The sequence below is a fragment of the Oculina patagonica genome, chromosome 4 (genome assembly GCF_052425735.1).
Source record: "Oculina patagonica isolate OP01 chromosome 4, crgOcupat, whole genome shotgun sequence".
NCBI lineage: Eukaryota > Metazoa > Cnidaria > Anthozoa > Scleractinia > Oculinidae > Oculina > Oculina patagonica.
In genome coordinates, this window is record NC_135761.1 from 57,281,265 (window position 1) to 57,306,269 (window position 25,005).

The 25,005-nt window shown below is 37.7% G+C and overlaps 2 protein-coding genes across 3 annotated transcripts in view; one reads left to right on the forward strand and one right to left on the reverse strand.

Annotated features, from left to right (window-relative positions):
- Positions 1–2,512: 2,512 nt before the first annotated feature.
- Positions 2,513–25,005, forward strand: part of LOC144650852 (RNA-binding protein Musashi homolog Rbp6-like) — a 38,874-nt gene continuing 16,381 nt past the window's right edge. The window contains exons 1-9 of the mRNA XM_078510616.1: positions 2,513–2,646; positions 2,784–2,824; positions 3,233–3,314; positions 3,658–3,745; positions 4,102–4,167; positions 4,401–4,493; positions 7,268–7,328; positions 11,174–11,256; positions 14,302–14,434. Of these exons, the coding sequence (XP_078366742.1) occupies positions 2,612–2,646; positions 2,784–2,824; positions 3,233–3,314; positions 3,658–3,745; positions 4,102–4,167; positions 4,401–4,493; positions 7,268–7,328; positions 11,174–11,256; positions 14,302–14,434 (682 nt within the window). The 5' untranslated portion in view covers positions 2,513–2,611. The remainder of the gene's footprint in view (positions 2,647–2,783; positions 2,825–3,232; positions 3,315–3,657; positions 3,746–4,101; positions 4,168–4,400; positions 4,494–7,267; positions 7,329–11,173; positions 11,257–14,301; positions 14,435–25,005) is intronic.
- Positions 15,206–22,328, reverse strand: LOC144650849 (uncharacterized). 2 transcript variants are annotated; one of them, XM_078510613.1, is made up of 14 exons: positions 21,617–22,328; positions 21,190–21,393; positions 21,052–21,102; positions 20,657–20,719; positions 20,255–20,338; positions 20,043–20,171; positions 19,623–19,745; positions 19,490–19,525; positions 19,170–19,238; positions 18,968–19,060; positions 18,329–18,371; positions 18,165–18,211; positions 16,943–17,835; positions 15,206–15,987 (listed from the first exon to the last, which is right to left on the reverse strand). In XM_078510613.1, the coding sequence occupies exons 1-13, from the start codon at positions 22,124–22,126 to the stop codon at positions 17,533–17,535; spliced, it is 1,755 nt and encodes a 584-aa protein (XP_078366739.1). In that variant the 5' UTR covers positions 22,127–22,328; the 3' UTR covers positions 15,206–15,987; positions 16,943–17,532. The 2 variants fall into 2 exon arrangements, with proteins under 2 accessions (XP_078366739.1, XP_078366740.1); XM_078510614.1 differs by lacking the exon at positions 15,206–15,987 and adding an exon at positions 18,488–18,538 and having other exon boundaries at positions 17,788–17,835.

Genomic DNA, 25,005 nt, shown 5'->3' on the forward strand with positions numbered 1-25,005 from the left:
GTTAGTTATTTTAATATTTATTAAAGTCTTGTTTTGAACAACTGGTTGTTTCTCAAAAAATTAAATAAGCGCCCTGTCCCGAATAAGCGCCCTCCCTTGAGGTGCCAAAAGTAAATAAGCGCCCCGGGCGCTAAATCGAATCATTACGGTATACTGTAATCTGTAATCTGTGTAATGTTCGAATAACAGTGCTTTGATTTGATATTGTAAGTCCCGAGGTGTTCCCTGCTCCAGGTGATCAATTAATGCAAAAAGTTGCTTGAAATATGAAAAGTTGTCAAAAGGTTGCCGGCGGGGTAACTCAGTGTGGACAGCCTTAGCCTCAGATTAGCCGGATAGGCGGCTCTGGAGTTGAAAATGCCCTGGAGTCGACAGAGCGCTTCACGTCAGTAAGCAGTGCACTTCCACCTACGCACTTAATCATTGTTTTATTTTGAGCTAGCTTTTTGGACCTAGAGGTATTCTTTCTTATTTCTTTTCTCTTTTACTGATCAGCGACCCGTAGCGGTCCGTAGCGCTTCGCAGGTCCAAATCGATCGAGCTGAAATGAAGTGAAAACCGCCTGGCCCCTTGCCCAACTCCCCTATCTTTTCGAGTGTAGAACTTTCGGCTTTTTTTGTTCTTACCTTAGAGAAATACATCAGCAGCAGTGTGCATTGAAGAGTAATTCAGCACCCTGATAATCTACGATCAGGCGTTCTTTAAGGATGTCTTTTCACGATCCCGAGTTTGGTATTACCGCTTGCCGCTACGGTGTGAAAAAGTAATGATCACGCGAACCCGAGTTGCTTGGTCTAACCGAAGTTTCGTTTCATTATCACCTAAAACTTAAAATCGGTAACTCTAAAGAAACAAAATGCCCCTTTCTTGACAAACCCTGGTCTCACTGAACGGTGGTAGCCAGCTAAAAAGAGGGTTCTGAAGGGATAGGAGGGTATAAATCCCGTATAAATCCCATTTTCCAGTCCAAATTTTGCTCAAATCCTAGGGACCGGTCATTATTTATCGCCTGGGGGGAGCGGAGGATTTTTTTTTGGGGGGGGGGGATCACTTGAATTATAGATGAACAGAAGGGGGGATCAGTCGTAACTGAGAGCCCAAAAGGGGGGATCACTGAAAATTTTAGAAGGATTCAGATGCGGGACCACTCAAAAATGCTTGGATAATGCAAGTTTGAGAGCATACAAAATAAATTTGCCCTTTCTACTGGGAGATGATTGCATTTGCGGTCTCAATTTGTTCTAACCATGTCTAACACAACTTTATTTAAAAAAGGGAAGCTGTCATACTGGGGAATGCGCACATTTCAATTTATTAGATTAAGAACGTTTTGTGTTAACACAGTATTTTTCCTTTAAAAACGTGCTTAGCTAATATTCATCTTTGAACATGACAGGTGAATTTCAAATTGTGAACCATATTAAACTCCTGATAACTGAAACATTGTATTGTGAATTGAAGCATTTGTCGCCTCTCCTGTGGGTTGATCCGCGCTCTTGTAAACCTGTAGGAGCGGACTGAGGTTCCGTGTACAGCGGAGTGATTCGTCTTTGTGCTTTTTCTAGGGAGGCGAACTCATCACCTTCGAATGCAACTCTTTATTATTCCTAAAATGAACTTATTTTAAAATGTTTTGGCACACTCTGTATTTCTCACTGTTTAGAAAATTATTCGCTTTGTTTGACTGCTCCTCAAGTTATCAACAGTTCCTGAACCCAGATTACTCGCGGCAAAACACAGACTCGTAAATCTGTTGGCAATGCTGTAAAAATACTTCAATTTCGTGGAGTGTTGGTTTAACAGAAGATATTTTTGCCAGGGCTCCATAACTGATAACTGAATATGGGTGCAAAGACATCGAGGGCGGGGGATCACGAAAGTTATCAATAGCGATGATGAGGGGAGATCCCTTCATGGAATATCTTTTAAAGGGGGGATCACCTAAATTTCACCATGTTTATCCCAAAATCGTCCGCTCCCCCCAGGCGATAAATAATGACTGGTCCCCTATTTCCCAGCCTAGCCTGTGTTTTGCCCAAATCCCAGACCTATTTCATTTCTTTTGGTTTGTGATTCTAGTGATTGTCAGGTCTTGCCAGTCTCAGCCGACCCAAATCTCATTTCCCCAGTGAAAAAGTAGGCAAATCCCAGTTTCCATTTTACCCTTTCGATCAGGCTCATCTTTTAATGAAAGAAGAAAATAAACATGGCTATTCGTGGACACCACACAGAAATTCTCAACCCTTCTAGACGGTTCAACCCGAGTAGCGAAAAGGGTTACCCAGCAAAAACTTGAGGTGAAGGTTTTTTCGTGCTGACGCTTATAGAAGATTGACTAAAAGGGGGTTAAAAAAAAACTTCAAACAGCAAGAGATCGCCAACAATAATGCTGTAAACGTAGGATCTACAAAAAGATCTGATCAGCCGAAAAAAATAAGCTGCCTTGCTGTATTGTTACTTGTCCCCAAATATCCCAGGAGGCCTTGCAACGACACTGTTTTCGCCAGTTACATCCGGGATACTTTGTGTAGCGCCATATTTTTCCAGGTAGCGAAAAAGATTGAAGGACATCAGTAATTTTGGAGTAAATACTTTCGAATTTAACGAGAAAATGGTCAAAGGAGGTACCCTTGGAGATGACATTGGGTATGGGTAGTTTTTCAGTTATCGTTACTCGCGAAAATACGAATAAGAGTTGATGTTATCATTGTTATGTTGTTTAGTTTGTGTTTCGGACACGTGGCTACATGTGTTATGTTAACTCCGTTTTCTTTTCATTGAAGCAAAATCTTCGTTGGTGGATTATCACACGAAACGACTGTAGGTAAGGTACAATTGTAGCTTCTGAACTCAAATTGAACTTATTTGTAAGGCATATGTTTATAGTCAACATCATTGAAGGTCGACAAAGAATCGTTTCTGCTGTAAGCTTGTCCTCCTAGGCCTTTATTTAAGGTCGGTAACAGTTTTAGGGATGAAGTGAATGTACAGTTAAAGAGTATCGTAATAAAAACGTAGGAATATTGATATCCCTTGATCTGGGCACAAATTAACAGACAAAGCTGTGCTTCTGTTGGATCAAATTTCCCACTATCTGGACTCTAGTAGCGGTCAGATGCCCGGGGGGGGGGGGGGGGGGGAGGGATGAACTCGGCCTATCTGATTTTGCTACTGTACATAAATCATTTGTTTTAGTGGCACATGAGTAATAGTGTTATTTTTGTACACACAGAGTCTTTGAAGAGTTATTTCTCAGACTTTGGACCAGTATCAGATGTTGTTGTGATGAAAGATCCAGCCACCAAAAAACCAAGGCAAGATAAATGCCAGATTCCCTCCATGGTGCGCGCCTGCAGAGAATCATGGTAGTTGTATTTATCAAACCATGCACGAGACTTAGCAACGATGAATACAACTATCATGATTCCCTGCAGGCGCACGCCACAGAGGGAATCAGGCATTATTAACTGTTATTAATAATTATTAGTATTTTATGATTTGATTTGATTTACATGTATTATTGTGATGAAATGCTGGAATAACTTACTATGCACCTTTTGAAGCATGCAAGAAGACTTAAATAAATATGTAACTAACTTGAGAAATAATGGTAGTTTCCCCATGATGTCATGTTTTGTTTTATTTTTGTCTATGTAGGGGCTTTGGATTTGTGACATTTCAAGATCCAAATTCAGTACAGAAAGTAGTTAATCATCCTAGACCTCATGTCGTGGATAACAAAACGGTAAGGCTGTGTTGTTGTATGGGAGGTAGGGTGGCATAATGGTTACTGTAGGTGCGCTGGACACCGGATCGAGCAGTCCAGGTTTGAGCCCTGGCCGGGGCTCAAACAATAGTGTCTCTCTTCGCCCAGGTGTATAAATGGGTACCAGCGAATTTAATGCTTGGGTGGTGGTAGTCAAGCCGAATGGGCCACTAGGCTCATATGCAGGCCGTGCTGTCAGCTTATTGGGGTAGTCAAGCCTAATGGGCCACTAGGCTCATATGCAGGCCATGCTGTCAGCTTATTGCACATTTTTAATCAGCAATTGTAAATTTTTTCCTCATTGAACTATGTTCTGTTTTCACTGTTACATGTAGATTGATCCAAAACAGGCAGTACCTCGTGGCCCAGGTCAATCAGGATCAATTCAAACTCAACAAACTGTAAGTTTTTATATCCTGTTTATTTTGTGACTTTTCATTTAATAAAGTGAATGGTTTGAACCCAGGAGTATCAGTAGTCCGTATAGTGTGATCGTCCGGGTGAGAGTAGTTCTGAGAAGAACTGTTGTTCTCAGAACTACTCTCACCCGGACGATCACACTATACAAACTTTTCATTTAATATTGGTTCTCACAGGAAAATTCAAAACTACATATACTTGCATTCATTTTCAGAGAGACAACAATGCCATGAAAATTTTTGTTGGTGGAATCGCAAATGGAACTACAGAAGATGATCTGAGGAACTACTTCTCTGCCTATGGACCGGTAAAATATTATCATGACATGTTATCTGCAAATCAATGCCGATTCCCTCTATGGCACACGCCTGCAGTTGTATTCATCAAACCATGCGCAAGACTTAATAATGCTGTGTTTACACTTGAGCATTTACCGCGGTTAACGTTTACTGACTAAACCTTGATACATTTGTACAGTGTTTATACTGGCTTAAATAACCGAGGTAATTCTGTCATCAATCACGATAACGATCAAATCAAATTGGTGGCCAAATTAAAAGATAAGCTGTGGCTCTTGTAGTCCTCGCGTTTCATTTTATTATTTTTGAGCTGCGAACTCAGGTCACAATATTTCAGCGGCTCTTACTTTTGCAATACAGCTGTACTTCAAGAAGTCGAGGCGAAAGCAATTGACTTTGCTTCAAAAGACAATGCACGCTGAACGTGCGACCTCATTGCCGAGAAACCAATTCTGGTTTAAATCCCTTTTACACAAAAATTCGTTGAAGATTGGTGGAAAGAAAAAATCAGAATATCTAGAGATACGTTCGATTACACTGTCCGAGTGTTTGGTCCGGATTTGGCAAAGAAGAACACCAGATTGATAGGTAGATCAAATACAAACGTGGAAACGAAGTCGCGAAAACGTGATTAAATGACACTGACGCAATCTGGACACCAGGGAATGTGAAATACTATGCGACTGCAAGCGGATATATCTGTCATCTCGACCTTGGTTACCGACCTAAACCATGCCTGATCACAGGGTTAATCAAACTTTTACCTTGGTTAACTTTCTATTGTCTCGGGCGGCGTTTACCATGGTGAATACTTACCTAGTAGGTAAGTAAACTCCAATACCTCGGTAAAACGCTCAAGTGTAAACACAGCATTAGCAATGATGAATACAACTACCATGATTCCACGCTGGCGCGTCATAGAGAGAATCGGGCATTAATTTCTTAACTGAATTCCTTCTCCTGTGCTGGGAAAAAGGGCCAACAAACAGACTTAATAAACTTAAGGCAATTGACTCAAGCAAAAAAAAAATGTTAATGTGCCATAAAGTAGTGAAAATGACTTCCAAAGACATGAAGGCAGAAAACATCTGATGTGGGTTGGCTCAATTCTCACTATTACTCTTGCACTGACTGTCAGGCCTGGTTGGTAAAAAACTTTAACAGTCAAAATTATTATGAAGTGATACCTACAGTTATACTAGAAGCATTTTATTGCCCTGAAATGTGTTGCTCTGTCACAATTTTATGGTGTTCAGAGTGTCAAACAAGGCAAAAAGTAATAATCCCTTTAATGCAAACATCAAGTAAATTCAAAATATCTTAGTTTTATGATTCACTTGGTTGTTTATTGAAGGGAACAAAACAGCTTGCATTTACAATAATAATATTTGTAAGAGAGCCTTTGTCTCCTTTATATAACAAATTCATTCTCGTCCCCATAGCCCTTTCGTTTCTCTTAGCTGGCTTGGCACGGGAAAACGAAGGGCTCTGGGGACAAAGGATTTTTGAATTAATTCGAATTTTTTTGATTGGCTGTTTGGAACAAAGAATTCCTAAACGGAAGTCGAAAACGTAACAACTCTCTCATACATTCTTTTGAAACGTCATGACTGCATACACGAAGAATCGAGGACTGGAAATCCTGTGTCCCCAGAGCCCTTCGTTTTCTCGTGCCAAGGCCCAGCCGGCTAAGACAAACAAAAGGGCTGTGGGGACGAGAATGATAACAAATTTTGCCAAGGGAGGGTAAATTTTGCTATAATCATCATATCACAACTATCAGTTTTGGATTATTTGAAGGTTGAACCCTTTTTAGTGCAGAATGCACTATTGTGATGGTTTGGTGGGGCTGTCGTCCGCTAAACCCCTAAAGCGCTACAGTGTAAACTTTTAATCACCAATTAATTAATTAATATCAATTAATTAATTATTCCTTGTGGAGGGGGTGGGGAGCACCTGACCGGACCCCTAGGTAAAACCTGGAGCACATCTACGTTACTTTCACATGAAGATCTCAAACGTATATATTTGTTTCAGAAAACCCTTTGCTCTCCTTGTGGTACTACTCAACGTAATTGACACCAAACGCATGCGCAGATTAGTCTACGTTGTTTTCTGGAACTATCATGAACATCGCTTGTATTGCGTGTTTGCGGTAGGCTTCCTGCAGACTTCTTGGCGCCAAGTAAAAACCGCAAATTAATTAAATTAGATTTTGAGATTTTCACAGCGCTTTCGTAATTAGGTATGCAAAAACTTGCACCGGGATTTTCGGCGTGAACACCCGATAACCAGGAAACAAATATCCTAGCTATACTGCGTTTTAAAAAACCTGTCGAAAAATATGTTTTTTGATTAGATTTGTTTCTTTAGTTTTTGAGAATCGTCTTTCGTGCAGTCTAAACCGTAACTTAATTAAATTAAACAAATGTCATCGATGCCGCCGTAAAACAACAAAAAACAAAAGTTTCATGTTATCGCATTTTCAAGGAAGACAAAAGTATTTTGTTACAAACGAACAAAAGTGTCGTGTTACGTTTGCAAAGATTAGCGAAAGGAACACCTGGGAAAGAATACAAGTAGCCTGTGAACAGTTTTTTCGAAAGTAAAATAAAGCAAATAAATACGAACATATATAAAACATCATACTTTCAATTGTTCCATATTGCATTCTGCACTTACCAAATCATCGAGATTTTTTATGAATCCAGTATCTCCTTTGTATAGAACTTCAGTATCAGTATTCTTTTAGTACCTTCCATTGACAACTTAATGTTTGTAGGTAGTACATGTGCACTTGATGTATGACAACAATCAAGCAGATGGAACAAAAAGAATGCGAGGTAGGTTTGTTGTCTCTCAGGTTAGCTGCTTGCTACCATCACAAATATTGGGGAATTGTGTCAGTCTCTTTGTTGTATCTACTGTGTCACTATGTTTCAGACACTATTTGGGCTCCTAAGGCAAGTTTTAATCTTACTGTACATTTGAAAACTTATCTCACCTCCTTTTGTGCGCTTAGAATAATAATGAAGGCTGCCCAAAATCCCTCACGCAAGAAATCTTGGGTGCTCTGCTCTTAAAAGCTTGCATGATAGCAAAGTTATACAAGTCACCCAAAGACAAAAGTAAATCGCCTGTGGCACCCAGGCTCTGCTGGAGCACAACCTTGTAGGGAGCTTTTTATTTCAAGTGAACAGTTTTCGAGGCTGTTGCACGTGCTGGAGAAAAGAAGGTCAATTTAATTGTTTTCAGCTTCATATTTATGTTGTGGTTCAGTTTTACCTTGGTACAATCTGGTATTTTCCTGTTTTATATCTATTGTCATATGAAATATACTGATACATCAGAACAAAGGGAATTTTCAAAACTGTACTGGGGACAAAATTGAACCACAACATTTATCTTATAAGTTTGACAAGGTTAGTTGATCAAAATGATAAGTACAGCTGTACTTGACTGTATGCACCATAAGTGAAGGAGTCAAAGACTAGTCATTCATGGATCAATTTTATTACCATTGAGTTTCACTGGTCCAACCAGGAAAAACATTACAGTGTTTCTTCAAAGTATTTGGCTTTTCTTTTTGGGTAAATGGACATGCAGTAGGAATAGCAAAGATTTATTTATGGGATTTGACACACTTCCCCAATATTTTTAAAGGAATATTATTTAATGTCTAAAATATTTTATTGACCAAGTGTTTATTCATCTGTAAGCGGATGTAAGCTTTAAACTAATTTAAGCTTAGTTTTTAAGTCTACATGTACCAATATTTCTTCTCCCAAAGACTGAAGTTAAATTAAATTACTCAGGTGTGTGTCTTCTTTGGTACAATTTTGGCATGGAAAAAATAGAGGATACGTCCGCACACATATGTAATCTGACGTGCATTAAGTAATGTGTATAATTGATATGGATATTGTTCTAAAACATGAAATTGAGATGTACCTCTATATACCAAGTTAGGGTCTTGTTATTGCATCATGTTAATTTAGTCTGGCTTATGGTCTTACTGTATTTTAAAAAACACATACTAATTTTATTTAATTATTATTCCTACTTTAGGTACAACTCTTTATATTTCAATCTTTATTTAAATGTTAGTGCTGTAGGTAGTTGTGTTAAGTGGTGTTGTGTAACAATTGTTTGTATTTGAAAAGCAGGGTCAGATACCACGAGAACTAAATTAATTTCTAATACCGTTCATGTAGATCCTAATTATAAGAAGCTACCTTTCTAAAAAAGCTGTAATACTTACTTTACCTTTTTTTAATTGAAAGACTTTTTGGGTCCCATATTGTTGCGATAATATTACTTTACAAAGTATTTTAAATACCTGGGCAGTAAATAAGAATTATGTTGCTTTAAAAACTAAAAATTGGACATAACATGTAGCCGTACATTAAAACGTTAGTGCAATATTTTATTAATTTGGCTTTATAGAATATAAATAATGTTAATTAAATTATTTTAATTCAGTTTACTTTAATTAAACTGGGGAAATCTAGTGTTATCCTGGCCCTGTATCATTGTTAATGTGTTTATTTGTATTACATTGTTTACATGTGTTAGAGCGATTTCTGTTTAACTTTGAAAGGCATACTGGATGCAAACAAAATGGACTCTTAAATTTTGATTGGTCTTACAAACACAAACAAATGTGCAAACATAAACATGAAAGAGTCACATGCAATGTAACTACATGTAAAATTACGACCCTTTATTTCTATCTGAAAGCTTTTTTTTAATCAGTTACATGCCAGACTTCTGGGGTCAGTTCAATAAAACATTTGCAAGTGTAATTTACTAGTGAAGCTTTTGTTTTCGACCTCTAAGAAATAGCTACACTTATAAATTACACATGTATTTAAAATACATCTGAATGAGTTTACCAGCCTTGTTCAGAGTGGCATGATACATTCTCCATATTTGAGAAGGCCAACAAAAATATCCAAACAGGGAAAAAAGTTACGTAAGATTTCAATGATTGTTATCAGGGCTCAAAATAACGGCCGGTCAAAGGACAATGTCCGGCCAAAATGACGATTTGTCCGGACAAAATTTTGGTTCGGCGGTCATTTTGACCGGTCACGTACACGGCTTTCAAATAAATAACACACAAAAAAAAATGTATTCGCAGTATTTCTTGAAATTTTACAGTAAAATCATAAAATATCATAGCAGCTTGCTGTCACAAATTTGTAGAATACAGATGAGACGGTCCTGCTCTGCGGATTTGTTAGCGGTTTGTTTAAATAAAACAGAAAACATCCACCTCTGTAAATACGCTAAACAGACAACAATGAACATGGCATCAATCAACGTCTGAATTGTCAGGCGGACCGAGAAAAATAGCACTTGTTAGTGGATTTAAAAAACTATATGCACCTTTAGAAAGTACGAGTTCGTAGCGTGTTTTTCACCAGCAAGATCGCTTTCAAGCACATTGTATTTTGAAGTTTTGACAACTTCCTGACCGTGTTTATCGCTAATTAGTTAAGTAAAAGACCCGGGGTAAAAGATGGTTTGTTAGTAGATTTCTAGACCTGAAAAAGCAACAAAAGACATGTTAAACTTCCGGCACACCCTTACTGAAAGGCATGGTTGCTAAGCGTTGTGGACGAATGTGAAATCTTTTCTCGGCGGTTATTTTGTTAATCCCCTAGCTTGAAATGGGATATTGGTATCGCATGATACAGGAAAGATATCTTAAAGTCGAGGACGTAAATCCTTTTTACTGACCTCAGTTGACATGAAGCCGTTGGCGTTTCCTTTCTTCCTACATGCCGAGCAAAGGCAAAGTTATCTCACTTGTAGCATGGGCATATGTCCTATTACTATTTAGTAAAGACCAGTAAAGTGCTTACAACCAAGATCGCCTCCTCCCGTAAGTCGTTAACTAATATAAAACTATGCAGAGTAACATAACATTACGGCTACTGAGCAATTTGTTTTATGTAGAGTAGAACGCAGAAGAAATGGAAATTCAAAAAGCGAACATAATAAAATGACACTTTTAGCGATCAAAACATTTAGGCTTAAGCCTTAATTATTCTCTTTAACAACGAGTGTTTTAGCTTATGAGGCGAAATTTTTGGCGGAATAGGCTATTGCTTCAAAGTAAAATTAATATTCAATATTATGACCGGTCAAAAACGAGACATGACCGAGCAAAAATTGATTTGGCCGCTCAACATGACCGGTCAGTATCCAAAAATTATTTTGAGCCCTGGTTATAACAAAAAAGAAGATGAACTCTTACAAAAACACATTTTCATGGTCAAACTAAAGTCGCTCTATTTTTGCAATTAATTTTGTGTATAAAAATTAATGTTTAGAAGTTCAATGTGACTAGTTTTGTGATTAGTTTTGTGTTCCTTGGATTGTTTTGTGTAGTAGTTCTGTGTAGCGTAAATAATCATGTTAGTGATCACTGTGAGGATTACAGCATCTCCACCGTGTCAACATTGGATCCGGCTGTCTTTTAAAACAGCGACTTGGAGAAAAGATGACAAAGGCTGTGCACAAATCCCTGTCTGTCTACATGTAGCATATGGATTGTTTGTTTTGTGTTTTGTTGTGTTGTTTGTTGCATTGTCCTACATGTATGCTGGTTGTCGAGTAGTGTCTGTTTGTGTTATTGAGGAATTAACTTATTTTATGATATTACATTATACTATATTAGGCTTTGGTTTTGTAACGTTTGATTCAAGCCAACCAGTTGAGAAGACTGCAAATATTCATTTTCACCAAATCAATGGAAAAACGGTGTAGTTATGGTTTAGTTACTTAATATTAAATATTAATATAATTATGTGTGTTGTAGTAGTGATAAAGGGGATTTGTCTTGCATCTCCAAATTATAATCCAAGGGAAATCATTAGTAAGGGTAGTACCATAATTGGGTAGCTAAATGATTTTAAAAAGGAATAAGAAAAAAAGGTGTGGGTTATACAGTGTACTTGCTGATGGAGAGCTCTTATAATGAGAGTGTTGGATGCCTATCTGAATTTTTGAGCAAAAAGCCTCAAGCAACATTAAGTGGCTTTAGATCTGACTATAAACAGCCTCTACCATATAATTTTTTTTAACTTTCCCTAAGCTTAAAATGCATTGTCAGAACATGTGATTGTTTACTATAGGCTTTTAAAACCTTGGAAACCTCTGTCTTGAGGGAACTGTTGTGCTGTCCAATGTGTAAGGTGTAGACAACCAAACACTCTGTTTGGCTCATTTTAATCTCTAAATCAGTCTTTTAAATACTTCTTGCTCCTCCTCACCATATAAGGTATCTTTCTACTTTGCATATTAATCTTGCCAGATGCATCTTTTTTCTATTCTATTTTTTCATATGTATTCCAATTGTCATCCAAAAAAATGTTTGGCAGAAATTTTCGTTATCAGGAAAATATAACTGAATCAATCTACATTGTTTTCTTTGTACTGCACAATTTTACCCATCTCTTATCTGTTCATGTTAATCTAACTTTCATAATTTAAACTACCTTGATAAAAAACAATGCTTTTATAAAATAAGATATATATACTTGCATTGAGTTATTATTAAAGTGCCTATGAAGTAAAAAATAATTGCTGTTTATTTTAAAGGCTTTTCAAAATAAAGAAGAATGGCGTTTTCCTTTTTGCAATACCTTTTTTTGCTTTAGAGATATTTACGTTTTTATATTATGCAAATGAGGAAAGTGATGACGTCATTAATTGTTCCACAAAAAGATGAAGCATTGAATCAAGAATATCTCTTGGAATATTTGAGCTGTGTTCTTCAAACTTGGCACGATTAATATACACCACAAGACACAAAATGACACCTGTTGCGCCATTGCCATGGCAACAGTTTTGCTGCAAATACCTATTTTAATTAATACTGATATCCCCAAATTTTGCTTAATCAAAGATGATACACTCCCAACAAGCTAATGAGGAGAGTAAGGGTAATAGGGCATTATGTGTGTTCCAAGCTGGACCTTCTGTCCCACTTTAAAGGGTTGTAAATTGAGATATTTGGTTTATGACAGAAAGAGCCTGGAACCAAGAGTGTTGCCATGGTTACATCATAGTATGAGCCATCCAGCACCTTTAAGGAAGGTCACTACTGATGCCAAGTTTCAGAAATATCACCTTTATATTTTCAGAGATATCCTTGATTTTGTGATCTATGTTTTGGTGGAACAATTTATGACGTCATCACTTTCCTCATTTGCATAACACAAAAACGTGAATATCTCCTAAACGAAAGAAGATCTTTCAAAACGGTAAACGCCATTCTTCTTTATTTGTAAAAGTCTTTCAAATAAGCATTAATTAATTTTTACTTCATAGGCACTTTAAGTGAATGATAAGTCACATGACTGGTAAACTGAAAGAACTACCTATGGTTTGACATAGCATTGATCCTTTCCATAGCTTGGGTTCACTATTACCCCTTGTAGACACTGCTAGCTTTCTAGCGTTATATTTCTTTACTAATCTTTCTATCGTTAGACAAGGAAAAAAAACTTCTAGAACAAGCAATGTTGTATCAGCATGTTTTCTTGTGCTTGATGTTTGGTACCACATAAATGTACCCATTTTCTTCCAACATGCGAATGTTAATAAGTCAGAATACTTAGTTATTTTTCAAATAATAATTACTTTTGCATGTTTTATATGTGCAGTCTAAAATCTAATATCCTTACACATGTACAATTTAAGACTCAAAATTATTTAAACTGCTTGTCATGGACCTGTAAGTGCTGTGTTATCTGAATTTCAATGATCTTAGTTAATTTTGATGTGAAAATATTAATAAATTATTACCTTTTTTACACCTGTGCCACCCGTAACAGCCCATGGCAGGCTTTGGCCTTTGTTCCACTTCTGTTGTCATCACCTTGACCAAAAAGGCAACACTTAAGTTTTGCAGTTCTTTCCGATGATACCGATCAGTGCTTCTGATACAGATCAGTGATTGGGTTAATTGGACTCTAAAAAAGCATGAATAAGCGCAGAAATTAAGAGCTTTGCTAGATGGTTTGCATTAAGTCAATTGATGCAATAATATGAGAGAAATTTTCTTCTAAGTCTTCACTCATTTACTGTTCTCAGCATTAGCTTGTTTCTCAAGAATTAATGATTTTTGCTTATTGCCATTTGAAGTTATTTGTTTATAATTATTAGGCCATGTACATGTATGATACCTTTGTTGATAATCTAAATGAAAACAGCAATGTTGCATGATGGAATAATGTACTTAATTTCTTCTCTGCCTTTTTGAAAACAAAGTGCAATTACCAACAAAGCGAATTTTTACACTCAGTGGTTAAAATAATTAATAGTTGTGATTGTTACATGTGTACACTTCTGACCTTAACTTTGGGCTTATTTGCGCTTTGTGCATTAGCCTCTAATTTGTATGCTGACTCTCGCTCTAGCTGTCTTGGAGGTGTCATAGCTCAAAGGAGCTCTCCATACTTTAAGTTAACAGCTTTACCAAGTACACACGTGAAAAGCTGTTACCCACCTACCGTATTGAATTATTGTGGTTGGGAATATTTTCTCTGACTGTTGTTACATTAGTTTTATTTGGGTTGTATTAAAAAAGTTTACTACCCTGGTATATAGTTAGCATGAACAAGGGGAATATAAAACAATCCTATTTATATTGATTATTTTCAATCTGTACAACACTTATTGTGACTTGTATATGTACTGTACTAGTTGCTATTTAGCATAAACAGTTACGGTAGTAGTAATTAAGTTTTGACCATTGTTATGTTTTACACCATCTTATTGTTCCGTATTATTGTGTCTCAGGTGGAAGTGAAGAGAGCAGAGAAACGTGACTCCAAGCCTAGTGGTATGGCAGGTGGCATGCCTGGCATGGGTGGCTATCCACAGCATTCTGGAGGACATCCTGCATATGGGGCCGGTGCATATCCACAACAAGGTGCCACACTTGAATTAATTTTAACTTTGAGCTATTTCAGGGCTGGATCGCCAGCCACTGTTCGGGGAATGAGCCCGTGCTCCTCTCCAAGAAGACAGCTGGACATGTGGACTGACCATTGTTGATTTTTACCAATGAGAAGGTTGCATATCACAGACATGATCATGTCCAGCTATCTTTTCTTAGGGAGGACCAAAGACCGAACTCAAGGGATTGGTGGAAATCGAGCCTTTTAGAAACTATTTCCTTCTTGGCTGTAATTGTTATAATACACAGCCTGGCCTGCTAAAAATTAACCATTTTATCAATATGACTGAGAAAGTTACATGTACTTGTAACCTGATTGTCTGAGAGCAGGTTAATTTACCATTAAAATTTAAATTTGCACACAGTGCAAATAAACATTTTTTATGAGTTTGTAGTTTTCTTAGTCATTTGATAAATGAGTAAATATTGTATTAAAGATCGAGGAATTGAAAAATTTACATCACAAATGACATTTGAAAATTCTATCAAAGTGCTCGGACTGCAATTTTGAAAGAATTTTTAATAAGTATCACTTGTCAATAGACCTATTTAGCTTTGTTTGTTTGTTGTCCCATTTCAGACACCATGATGTTATCCTTGAGAATTATCTCTTTCAAATTCAAACAAATTCATGTGAAAATTGGTGAAGAATTTCATGATAGACAAAGGAACTGTTCTCTGGAGAACATGACATGATCTCAAATGGGCAATTTAAATACAACACTCATTCAATTTAATTGGGACTCGTTCATTATAATTGGGACTAATTGGTGTTAGCTGTTATTTCCTGTTATCAGGTATTAGAGCCAATCAGGGTCAGGTTTATCTTTGGCTAAAAGTTGACCTAATGTTATCTGCTAACAAAGCCATTATATCCAATAACAAGCTTGTTATTGAATAACAAGTTAACAGGCTATAATACCTCAGTTTTCGTCGGCTAATGTTAGACATTTTAGCCAATGAAGTTCTTAGGAGCAAAAACCAAAATTCCTGTTTGCTAAGAAAAGACTGGAACACATGCATTCACATACCTTGAATTAACTAAAACACACGTCATTCGAATTTCGTTTCAGACTTAAATGGTTTTCTCGTTCATTAAGATCAGATGATAAAAAGTGAAATTTTTATCGAATTTGTTGTAAGGCCCGTGCTACTGAACCAAAAACTTGAATGTTATGTGAATGTTCTGTAAACCTTCGTTGCTATAAAAACACAATTCATTACAAATAGTTTTAATATCTTCAGTGAGTTGGTAATACAATTTGCTTTGTTTCGTCAAAGCACTCTATGATAAAAGAGAGTTTCAGTTTGCGAACAAAAAAAGTTGAATTCGTTATAAAAGACCGCCAAAGACCGCCGCCGGAAATAGCAGTTCTCAAATGGCAACTGTTGACATTCCACTGCTTTCCAGCAGGCAATGACTTGTCATGTCAGACGTTCAGTTGCTTCTTTCTTGTCCCTGTTCCAAACTGACTTTAGGAAACTAGTCACATTGTTTCACTGCACTGTAACTTAAAGGTTTTCCTCTGTAAGTAAATAGAGAGGATATTCAATTAGAGCCCCGATCAAGAGTACGTCGCCGTTATTTCTATTTTTACATCGCGCGCTTTCTGTTTTTTTACATAACAGCAAACCAATGGCTTTAAAATTAACACGAGCCACACCGTGACACGAGTAGCACATTTTGTTTGCTTCTCGTTTCAAAGTTGACAGGTATTACCCACACACAGCGAATAACTCTCCCTGATGTAATACAACGAGTCAAAGAGAAGACGACGGAGCGACGAATTTGTATGAGAAAAGAACGACACGGTTGTTGCAAAAAATGTTTTGCATTACTACTAAAAACCAGGGAATTGATTTGAACTTTGGAAATTCTTTTTTCACTTCAGTATTGTTACGGTAAAAGCCGCCAATAGATGTGTGTAATGTTTATTCAAAAATTTGGTGATGTAAAATTAATGGTACAGTATTTTATTTCTCACACACCCAAGTGCTTTTGCTGCCGTGTACCGACAATTGCTTATAAAGCGTTATCAACGAGACCGATCGATTCTGTGGATCCCTGAAGTCGTCTAATATTTATATGAGGAAAATAACTACGAGTGAAAATTTCGAACAAATCGTAAATTACATCGCTTTTATTTCATGGAGTAAAATACTACCTAACTTCGGTTCCAATACAATAACCCTGATTTCTGAAGTTTTAATGTGAGATTTCAGCGAGATACAACTTAGTGTCATTAGTGTAAAACAAGTACGATCCTCAGATCAACTCTATCTATTCACTCCTACGATGGAACGGCGCTATTATGGCGCCAAAGTGCGGAATATTTTTACCGCCAAAATGTGTTCAAAAATTTCCATCGCGATTCATTTTATGGCGACTACAAAGCGCATTTCAGTGTGCATGCCAAAATGTTTTCCGAGGATCAATGAAATGGTAGTTAAGAATAAGAACGAACCGGGATATAAGCTCACCTTAGTATAAAGAAAGCCCACTTTCATCTGTTCACAATATGTTCGTCGTGTTTTACCATCTAGCTCCCTATACAAGCCCTCTCAAGGCACAGCAATGAGACTTTGATTTTGCTGCCCATTTCAAGCGAAACAGCTCGAGAATTTCTTTGCGTGTTGTGGACTTTGGCTCAGAACTACGTGACAGCTCACACTCTGAGCCCATAACATGATAAAGCCTCGGCGCGGCGATCGTCACCGAACGTCACTGAATGGAACACGTGCTCAGCAAGATAACTGATATTCAAGGGGGCTGGTGTGTGTAGACAGAACTCGAAAGGAAATGGCTAGCTTCATTTGCGTGATCTTTTATTAAACTTCAGCACAAGCGTATTTCGTGTACACACAATCTGACAATATTAATGTGGTAATTCTATTAGTGTATTTGTATATTTCGGTATATTTTATTATCCATCGGCATCAGTGTTAGAAACTCTGTATCCTCCTTTTACTTTGCACCCTGAACTTTACGTAGCGGCTATGGTCAAACCCGGGCACCCGGCTGAGTCTGTCTGGATCTTTATGACAGTTTCTCTACTGGAGGCTAAAAGTGGTCAAAAGTATTTGAGCGAAAAAGCTTCAAACTTATTTTGAAGATCCTCAAAATTTTTCACATGGTAAAATTCTTTTGAAGGGTCTTTCGTGACTTCCAAGTTACGACAAAAAATAAATTTTGGCTCTATTTGAGCTCTGTCTTTCTTCTGAGGCCAGTAAAATACCCCATCATCACCCTTTGTCAAAAACGTTACAGACACCTTTTTTTTAGATTTCTTTTCTATTTTTCCAAAGAAGTACAAGTCTTGTTCATAGGCAACAGCCACCCACTCGTCAACATCTAGCTGTTTGATGTCATAATCCTAGAAGAGAAAAATAGCCTTACGTTGACAGATATTTTTTGTAGTTTACATTTATATGTATGATCAGTAGAAAATACATACAGATTGAGGATCAAAATCTTGGGATACAGGATATTTTTTAAGGAATAGACAAACCAAACGCAGCAATAAAAAAAGGGCGGGTGAAAGAGAAGGCAACTGTGCGCCTGCTTTTCACTTACTCCAATTGTGCCTTTGTATTGTAAACATTGCAATGTTGATTGAGGTTGCGCGCCAGCTCAGAATCTCCATATTTCGTTGCTTTTCATCAGAAACCAATAGCAAAAGAGCATTATTATAAAAGTACCTACCCATTCGTCATGGAAAGGCTGTGACAATACAGTTTTACTTTCTGGGACTGAAAAGAAAAGAATTCAGTCAGATCAAAAAACAGCACACAAGGTTGGTACACAAATCGAACCGCAACACTGCAACACATTTCATGACATTGAAGACTATAAAGTCTCATTGTTACCTCTTTTTCTTTTTTGGGCCGCTGTAGTTTGTGGATCATTTGACTGCAACAAAAAGAGAACTGCGTGTGGGAAAACTGGTACGGCAAACTGTCAGCTTTTAAAACAATTCTAGAAAGCAGTCAACTCTAAGCGGTTGAGTTATTTCGAGTTTAATATACCTTTGAACTAATCGGCTCTCACTCCGGACGTGATGTTTTGTCTTTCATAAGCTGGAAAGCAATAGAAATAAGTTATTGTCCGAATATTTATGACTGCACTTCGTTGCAAACATTCTAATTTGTTCTGTAACAGTCATGGATTTGTTCACGATAGCTTGTCCTTCAGCTGCTTCAGCCATCGTTTGGATTCATGTATGTAGCATAGAAACCGCACACGCCGGCCGTTGCTCATTGTGTATTGTTATTGCGGCACGAATGAACGTCTGAAACATACCGGTATGTGAATTACATATTTCTGTTTGGTCTCGTACTGTATTGCAGTTAAAACTGAAAGTAAATAAAACTAAAAAATTACTGATATTATATATGAGTAAAGACTATCCAAAACACTCCCAATGAACAAACTAATTTTGTTTAGGGACGATAAAAGGTCAAAGAATTAATTATTGTATTAGCACCTTCTTAATTCCTCATTATTACCTTCTTTTTTATGCCTTTAGCTTCCATTCTGAGCCTTTCTGTTTCAGTTGGTCTCTGGGGTGTACTCCTTTCTGAATCAGAAGTCTCAGAATTCTTTGAGAAAAACAAAATCAATTCAAGATTTCCACGCGCCTTTTTTTAAATAATTAAATTTTTTTCAAGTGCAGGTTTGGCTTTCACAAGACTTGTGAGACTGTATTACCAGTTCACTGGAAGACGTGCTCGAGTCAGTTTCGTCATCTTGTGCTTTTCTTCGCGCAGAGTTTTTAACCTACAAAAGGCAAATATTGCATTGCATTAGGTTTTGGTGCCACCACTGTTAATTTACAAAATTGTTATTGCCTTTAGTATGTAGACTATCCAACATTGTTTTCAACCGCAGTCTCAGAAACACACGATCCATTGAAAAAAAGCTTAAAAAGATGACAGTGTTCGATTTTAAAATGTTCTAAATATAGCAAAATATATAGAAACACGTATCTATTGGTTAATCTGAGAAAGGCATGAAGGCAAGGCACTCACCTTGGGTGTACTTGTAGTTACAGTTGACATATTTTTCTGCAAGTAAACGTTGCCGGGATGGCAAAGAAATAATCAATTAATAATTTTTCCATTTATGCTAACTATGGTTTTTGGTTAGGAGGGCAATAGTTACCTTGACTTGTGCGAGAGGAATTCGGTCTTCACTGCCCTCCGAGTCTGAGTCACTACCCATCTCGAAACCAGCCTCACTGCCCATCTCAGAACCATTGTTCTGTTCCATGTCTGAGAATAAAGGCTGTAGAGATGATGTTGTAATTATTAGACTGATACGTTAAAAAGTGGAATGATTCTTTCCAACTAAATTTGGTTTACGAGCTGAAACTACCTTCTAAGCTGGCTATCTTAATTCGCATGTCTATAGAAATTCTCATTTATGACTGCCATAAAATAAAACAATGAGACAACTACCAATGAAGGTGTGTGATGTACAAGCCATACTATAAGGCATCTCCCTGCACAAAAGAGGTCACATGGCTGTAGTGCGTGTCTTCAGTGCTGTGCGTGAAATTCATTAAGGACTCGTGTAAATTACCATATTTGGTGGCTCCTCTGTGTCTGAGTATGTATCACTCAAGCTACTCTGGTGGCTGAGGAAACTCTCTCCCAGGTCATGTTTTTCTTCTAAAAGCAGATCGACGTCGCGTCGGTACTGTTCCAATTCCTGTTGGAGGAAGAGGTAAAAGCACTATATTTCATTAGGCAAACAGGAACAAGCAGTGTGTATAAAATTGCAGCCAAACCTACCTCTTCATTTTCTTTTTCAAGTATATTTAATCTTCTCTGCAAATTCCCTGCTCTCCTCCTCTGTTCATTTCGCTCTTCAGTGGCCTGCCAAGAAAAAGAAATCAACTCAGGTAGTTGGTTGGTGCCTCTGTTAACATGTTAGAAAACAAAATACGGTAAACTGATCCCAACGGGAACAAAGAAGATATTGAAACAGAAATGAGATCAGAAAACACACACGCGCATAATGTGTGTTTAGCCTGTGTTACGGTTTGCATGTCAGCATTCACCTATGCACTGGCATAGGTGCGTAGCATGTAATTGATAAGATGGCTCGTAATGAATGCAAGTTGTGCTCACTTTTTACAATCGAATTATCAGCACACAATGAGTAATGACAATCAAAAACTTATATATTTGTACCTCCTCCAATTTTGAACGCAGATCCATATTTTGGCTCTTTAACCTTGCAATTTCCTCCTCCAGCTAAAGCGAACGATAATAGGTTAGCTTAATAATAAATAAATTCAAATATGAGATTTTTATTAACTAGACGCTATTCCGTGGATTGATTTTAAGCTGGAAAGAAAAATACGTATTTGACGCCTTGAGCGTGAGTCGGCCGGTTAATTTGCGCGTGGCCTAAAAAGTCAAATTAATATGTAGGTAAACATCGTAATCCCACGAAGTTTCATGCAAAAGTTGAACAAGTCAACGAATTCATTCAGACAAGGAGACAATGCACAGAGTCAGACATGTGCGGCTAAAGTCAGATGTAATTTTTATATATCACGAACTGCTGCTAGCGCGGTACTTGCCTCTTTGGTATTTCCGGCGCCAGATGTTTTTTGTGGGGCATCCTTTGCACGCTATGGGAAGATTAAATCTAATTAGTCCACTTTGACAGTGTAAAACAAATCAAAAGTTCTATCATGTGAATAACTATAAAAACTCACTCTACGTCGTTTAAGATCTTGGAAGGAAGTTTGTCCGTTTAATAAGTCACAAAGTAGCTTGTACTGTTGCTCCTCACTTTTTCCGTACAAGTCAATAAAATCGCTCTGAGTTACCCGTACGTTCAGGCACTCTGGAATCTCTATAACAAGTCTGAAGCATCTGTTTGACAATCTGGCAACCATCAAGTAGTGACCCATATTATGCTGCGGAAAAAAATTACAAAGGGCATTAGCAAGATAACTTCTGAGGGTAAAAACGTACACCAACAATCATTTCACTGGGATGTAGTTCAGTCGTGATGTTTCAGAGGTAGTTTAGACATCACACTATGCCATTTCGAAGTATCACACACAGCTAACTGAGATGAATATTGGCAAAGTTTTAAGTAACGATATCTCAGGAGTCTTAGTTATGTAGAAAACTTACTGGTTTCCATTCTTCCATAACTGACTTCCTCCACTTCGAATACACTTCTCCCTCAGGTGGTTCTTGCAATTCATCAATTCCGCAACGGGCGTACAATTGCTTTCTAATTTTTTTCACCGTATCTATGAAATCCGGCGGTCGGCTGGAAATCCTTCCAGCAGGCGTTTGGCTTATGTCCCCTTGAGGCTTCGGTGCTATCTGCCTCAGGCTCGGAGAGTAGTGCAGCTGGTGGGCCGGGAATGTCATAAGCGCGTATGGCGGCACACCATAATGGAATGGAAAGACCTGTTCCTGCGAATATGGCGGCATTACGTACCCCTGAGGAGGATTAACTGTGCTCAGGGGGATTGATCTGGCAGTCGCAATCGAAGTTTGCTGCTGCTGAGGCAGTGCTGGTTGATCGGTCGGTACCACTGGAGTAGAATGTTGAGGCATTGGTCTAGTGTTTCCGCGGATTGTTTCAGCTGCTTCGCCACTTTGTTCATTATAAGGTACTTCGCGAACATTCATGCCTGAATAAAGTTTTGGGTCAAATCTTAGTACTCGCTAAATTTAATCGTGTTCGTGCTCACAAGTACGATGTACTTTATCATCAAGCCGATCGGAAGCAGCACGAAAATATATGCCGTGACTCTTTGCGTACACGCTTTTAACACTTGCATAAGCGTCATGAATAGAATAGAATGTCCATTCTGGACAGTCTTGAAACAAACATAATTTACGCGTTTTAGTAAAGAAAAACAAAGCAGAAATGAAAATAAACTTCAAAAACATCGATCACAAAAGAACGTGTCCAAATTTTGTGAAAAAATCTGACAAGTGCATGTTCACGTCACGAAGATAACTATTGGTATGAACCACTTAGGTTTCCGGTGATCTTAAGCAACGTTTGGTCCAGGTGTCACACGACTCTTAGCCTTTTTTCAAAACAGTTAATCTGAATTTCTCTTTAAATCCGTGTCATCGTTGTATCCCAATTAAAGAAATGCCCCACTTCAAACATTTCGAGGTATTTTTCCACTATTAAATCTATCTTCATCGATTTGCCCTAAAAATTATTTCCATATCAAACTGTTTTGATTCAATCAAAACAGTTTGATATGGAATGCGCGCCCTTTTAGCTTAACCAATCATTGGTTAAGCTAAAAGGGCGCGCATTTCATATGCAATTATAAATGAGGCGGGAAAATATCTATAAAAAGCGGAGCAGCAACGACATCCTTTCAAACCTAAATACGAACATTCGTATCAACGACGATAGTTTGATCGGAATTGATTGTTACAAGTAACATGGCGTTCCTTGGGGTTTTGCTGTGTGCATGTATCCAGCTTTCGTTGCAATCCCCTGTAAACGAGCCTGCCCTAGTGGAAGAGCTGGTTCCGGCAAATGAAAGAGAGAATGAACAAGATACGATGGGATCCCGGCGTGCGATTGTGAACACTTCAAGAAAAAGAAAAAGCACTCTAAACCAGGTACCGATTTTTTTCTGAATATGCCTTTTATTTGTCCCTTTTTTTTGAACATGCTTCCATGATTATTTCTTTGTCACCGGCCAAGTTTGATGAGCCACGCGTATCCAAACTTTCCTGCGCGCCTATTTTGACCGGTCGTTATGATCAATTTCTTGTTTTCCGTTGCAGAAGGAAAAGCAGTCTTCAGCTCGTACTTCAGTGAGGAAAGAAAAAGCATTATCTGCTGTCGGAGTAGACAAAGTAATCAACACAAAATGCTGCAAAAAGAGGTGCACAATGAAAATCTTAAATAAAGGCGATGTCTTGAAGTGCAGGAAAACTTATCGCGCGCTTTCAGAAGAAGAACAAAGATCATTCATTATGAGTTTCTTTACGTTATCTGCCTATCACCACCAAGGTAATTTCGCTGCTTTCTTTTTTCTTTTTGAATGTCTTAACTCGAAACAACGGAGCAAATTGATATATGAGTGTTATTCTTACTTACTTTCCCGGCTAGACACCTCACCGGCTGGGCCTTAACTAGAGTTGGACTTGAAATAAACATGTCCTCGGCTGGTATTTTTGTATTGTCGTTATTAATAAGATTTATAAATTTGTTTCTTGAATTTTTAAGGAAAAAGGCATTATACTTTTCGGGCAAATGGGAAGGAGGTATGCAGAAAAGCTTGGCTGGCTGCTCGCAGTATTTCACAAACTACGTAAGTTACAGTAGCTTGTGTATTTTTGTGTATTTTTAGTTAAATCCGTTTCCGTTTATGTTTTCGCTGTCATGAATTATAGTACAAAATGTTTTTTAACATGTAAAATTGTGTTACAAATTTATAATGATGTAGATTAAGTAATGCTGCAGACTAGAGGGGACATGCTGAAAATAAGGTGTTTCTCTGCGTATAGGTTTTACCGCCTACAGAAAGAATTCGAACGCGATGGTCGTTATTCGCCAGAGGGAGCCAGAAAGGGGAGGAATATGACAAAGCCGAGCACTCTTAAGGCTGAATCTTGGTTTAATGGTTGGTAACTGTATGGTTCTTAGTACATACAAAGATATATTTTGGATTGTTCAATGATCATAATAAACTTATTCAATAGAAACGGCATCAACGTCTTTGCATTCAAGCGCCGAAAACGTCGAACTTAAATAACCACCTGTTTGAACCATAGCCTACGGCTTAAATTATTTGCTTATTTTTTTCAACAGATTACATTGCAAGCTGTGCAGATCGAATACCAAACGAAGACAAGTACTGTCTTCCAACGTGCCTTACCAAACGAGAGGTTTACCTAACCTATAGAGATGATTTGAAGAGTGCTGGCGTGCGCACAGTATCCTGGGCAACCTTCTCCCGAATGTGGAAAAAAAGGTTCCGAAATGTCATCATTCCTAAGGTATGGATGAAAGTTGAATAAGAAGTATCGCTGACCTACAATAACAAAAGGTCATTTATTTACTGTAAACCACATGCGGTTAAAAAGTTTACGGGGTCAAAAAGCTTAAGGGGGACGCAGGAGTGAATCTGCTTCAAAACACTACAACCCGAAAAATGGCTTTGCCATTTTCCAAGTTAAAAATGTCACCTAAACTGTGGTATACATCAACTTAAAAAACATTCAGTTTCAACTAAGTTTCTCTCTGTGTGTCTTCTTTAATTTCCTATTTGTTTCACACGTTGTACCTTACCACGTGGACTTGTATAAACTCATGTAATTCTCAAATCGATTACAATGTAAAATTATGACAGGCCCATCAAAACTGAAGGCTACCATTTTTTCTGTTTTTATACCGACTATCTTTACATAGGAAAACAAGTTCACCAAATGCGGGGTTTGCGTGGCCTTGAAGTTATGTCTTCAAGGAACAAACAACAAAGACAAGAGGAGGTCTCTCGCGTACAAAAGAAAAATACACAATGAACAAC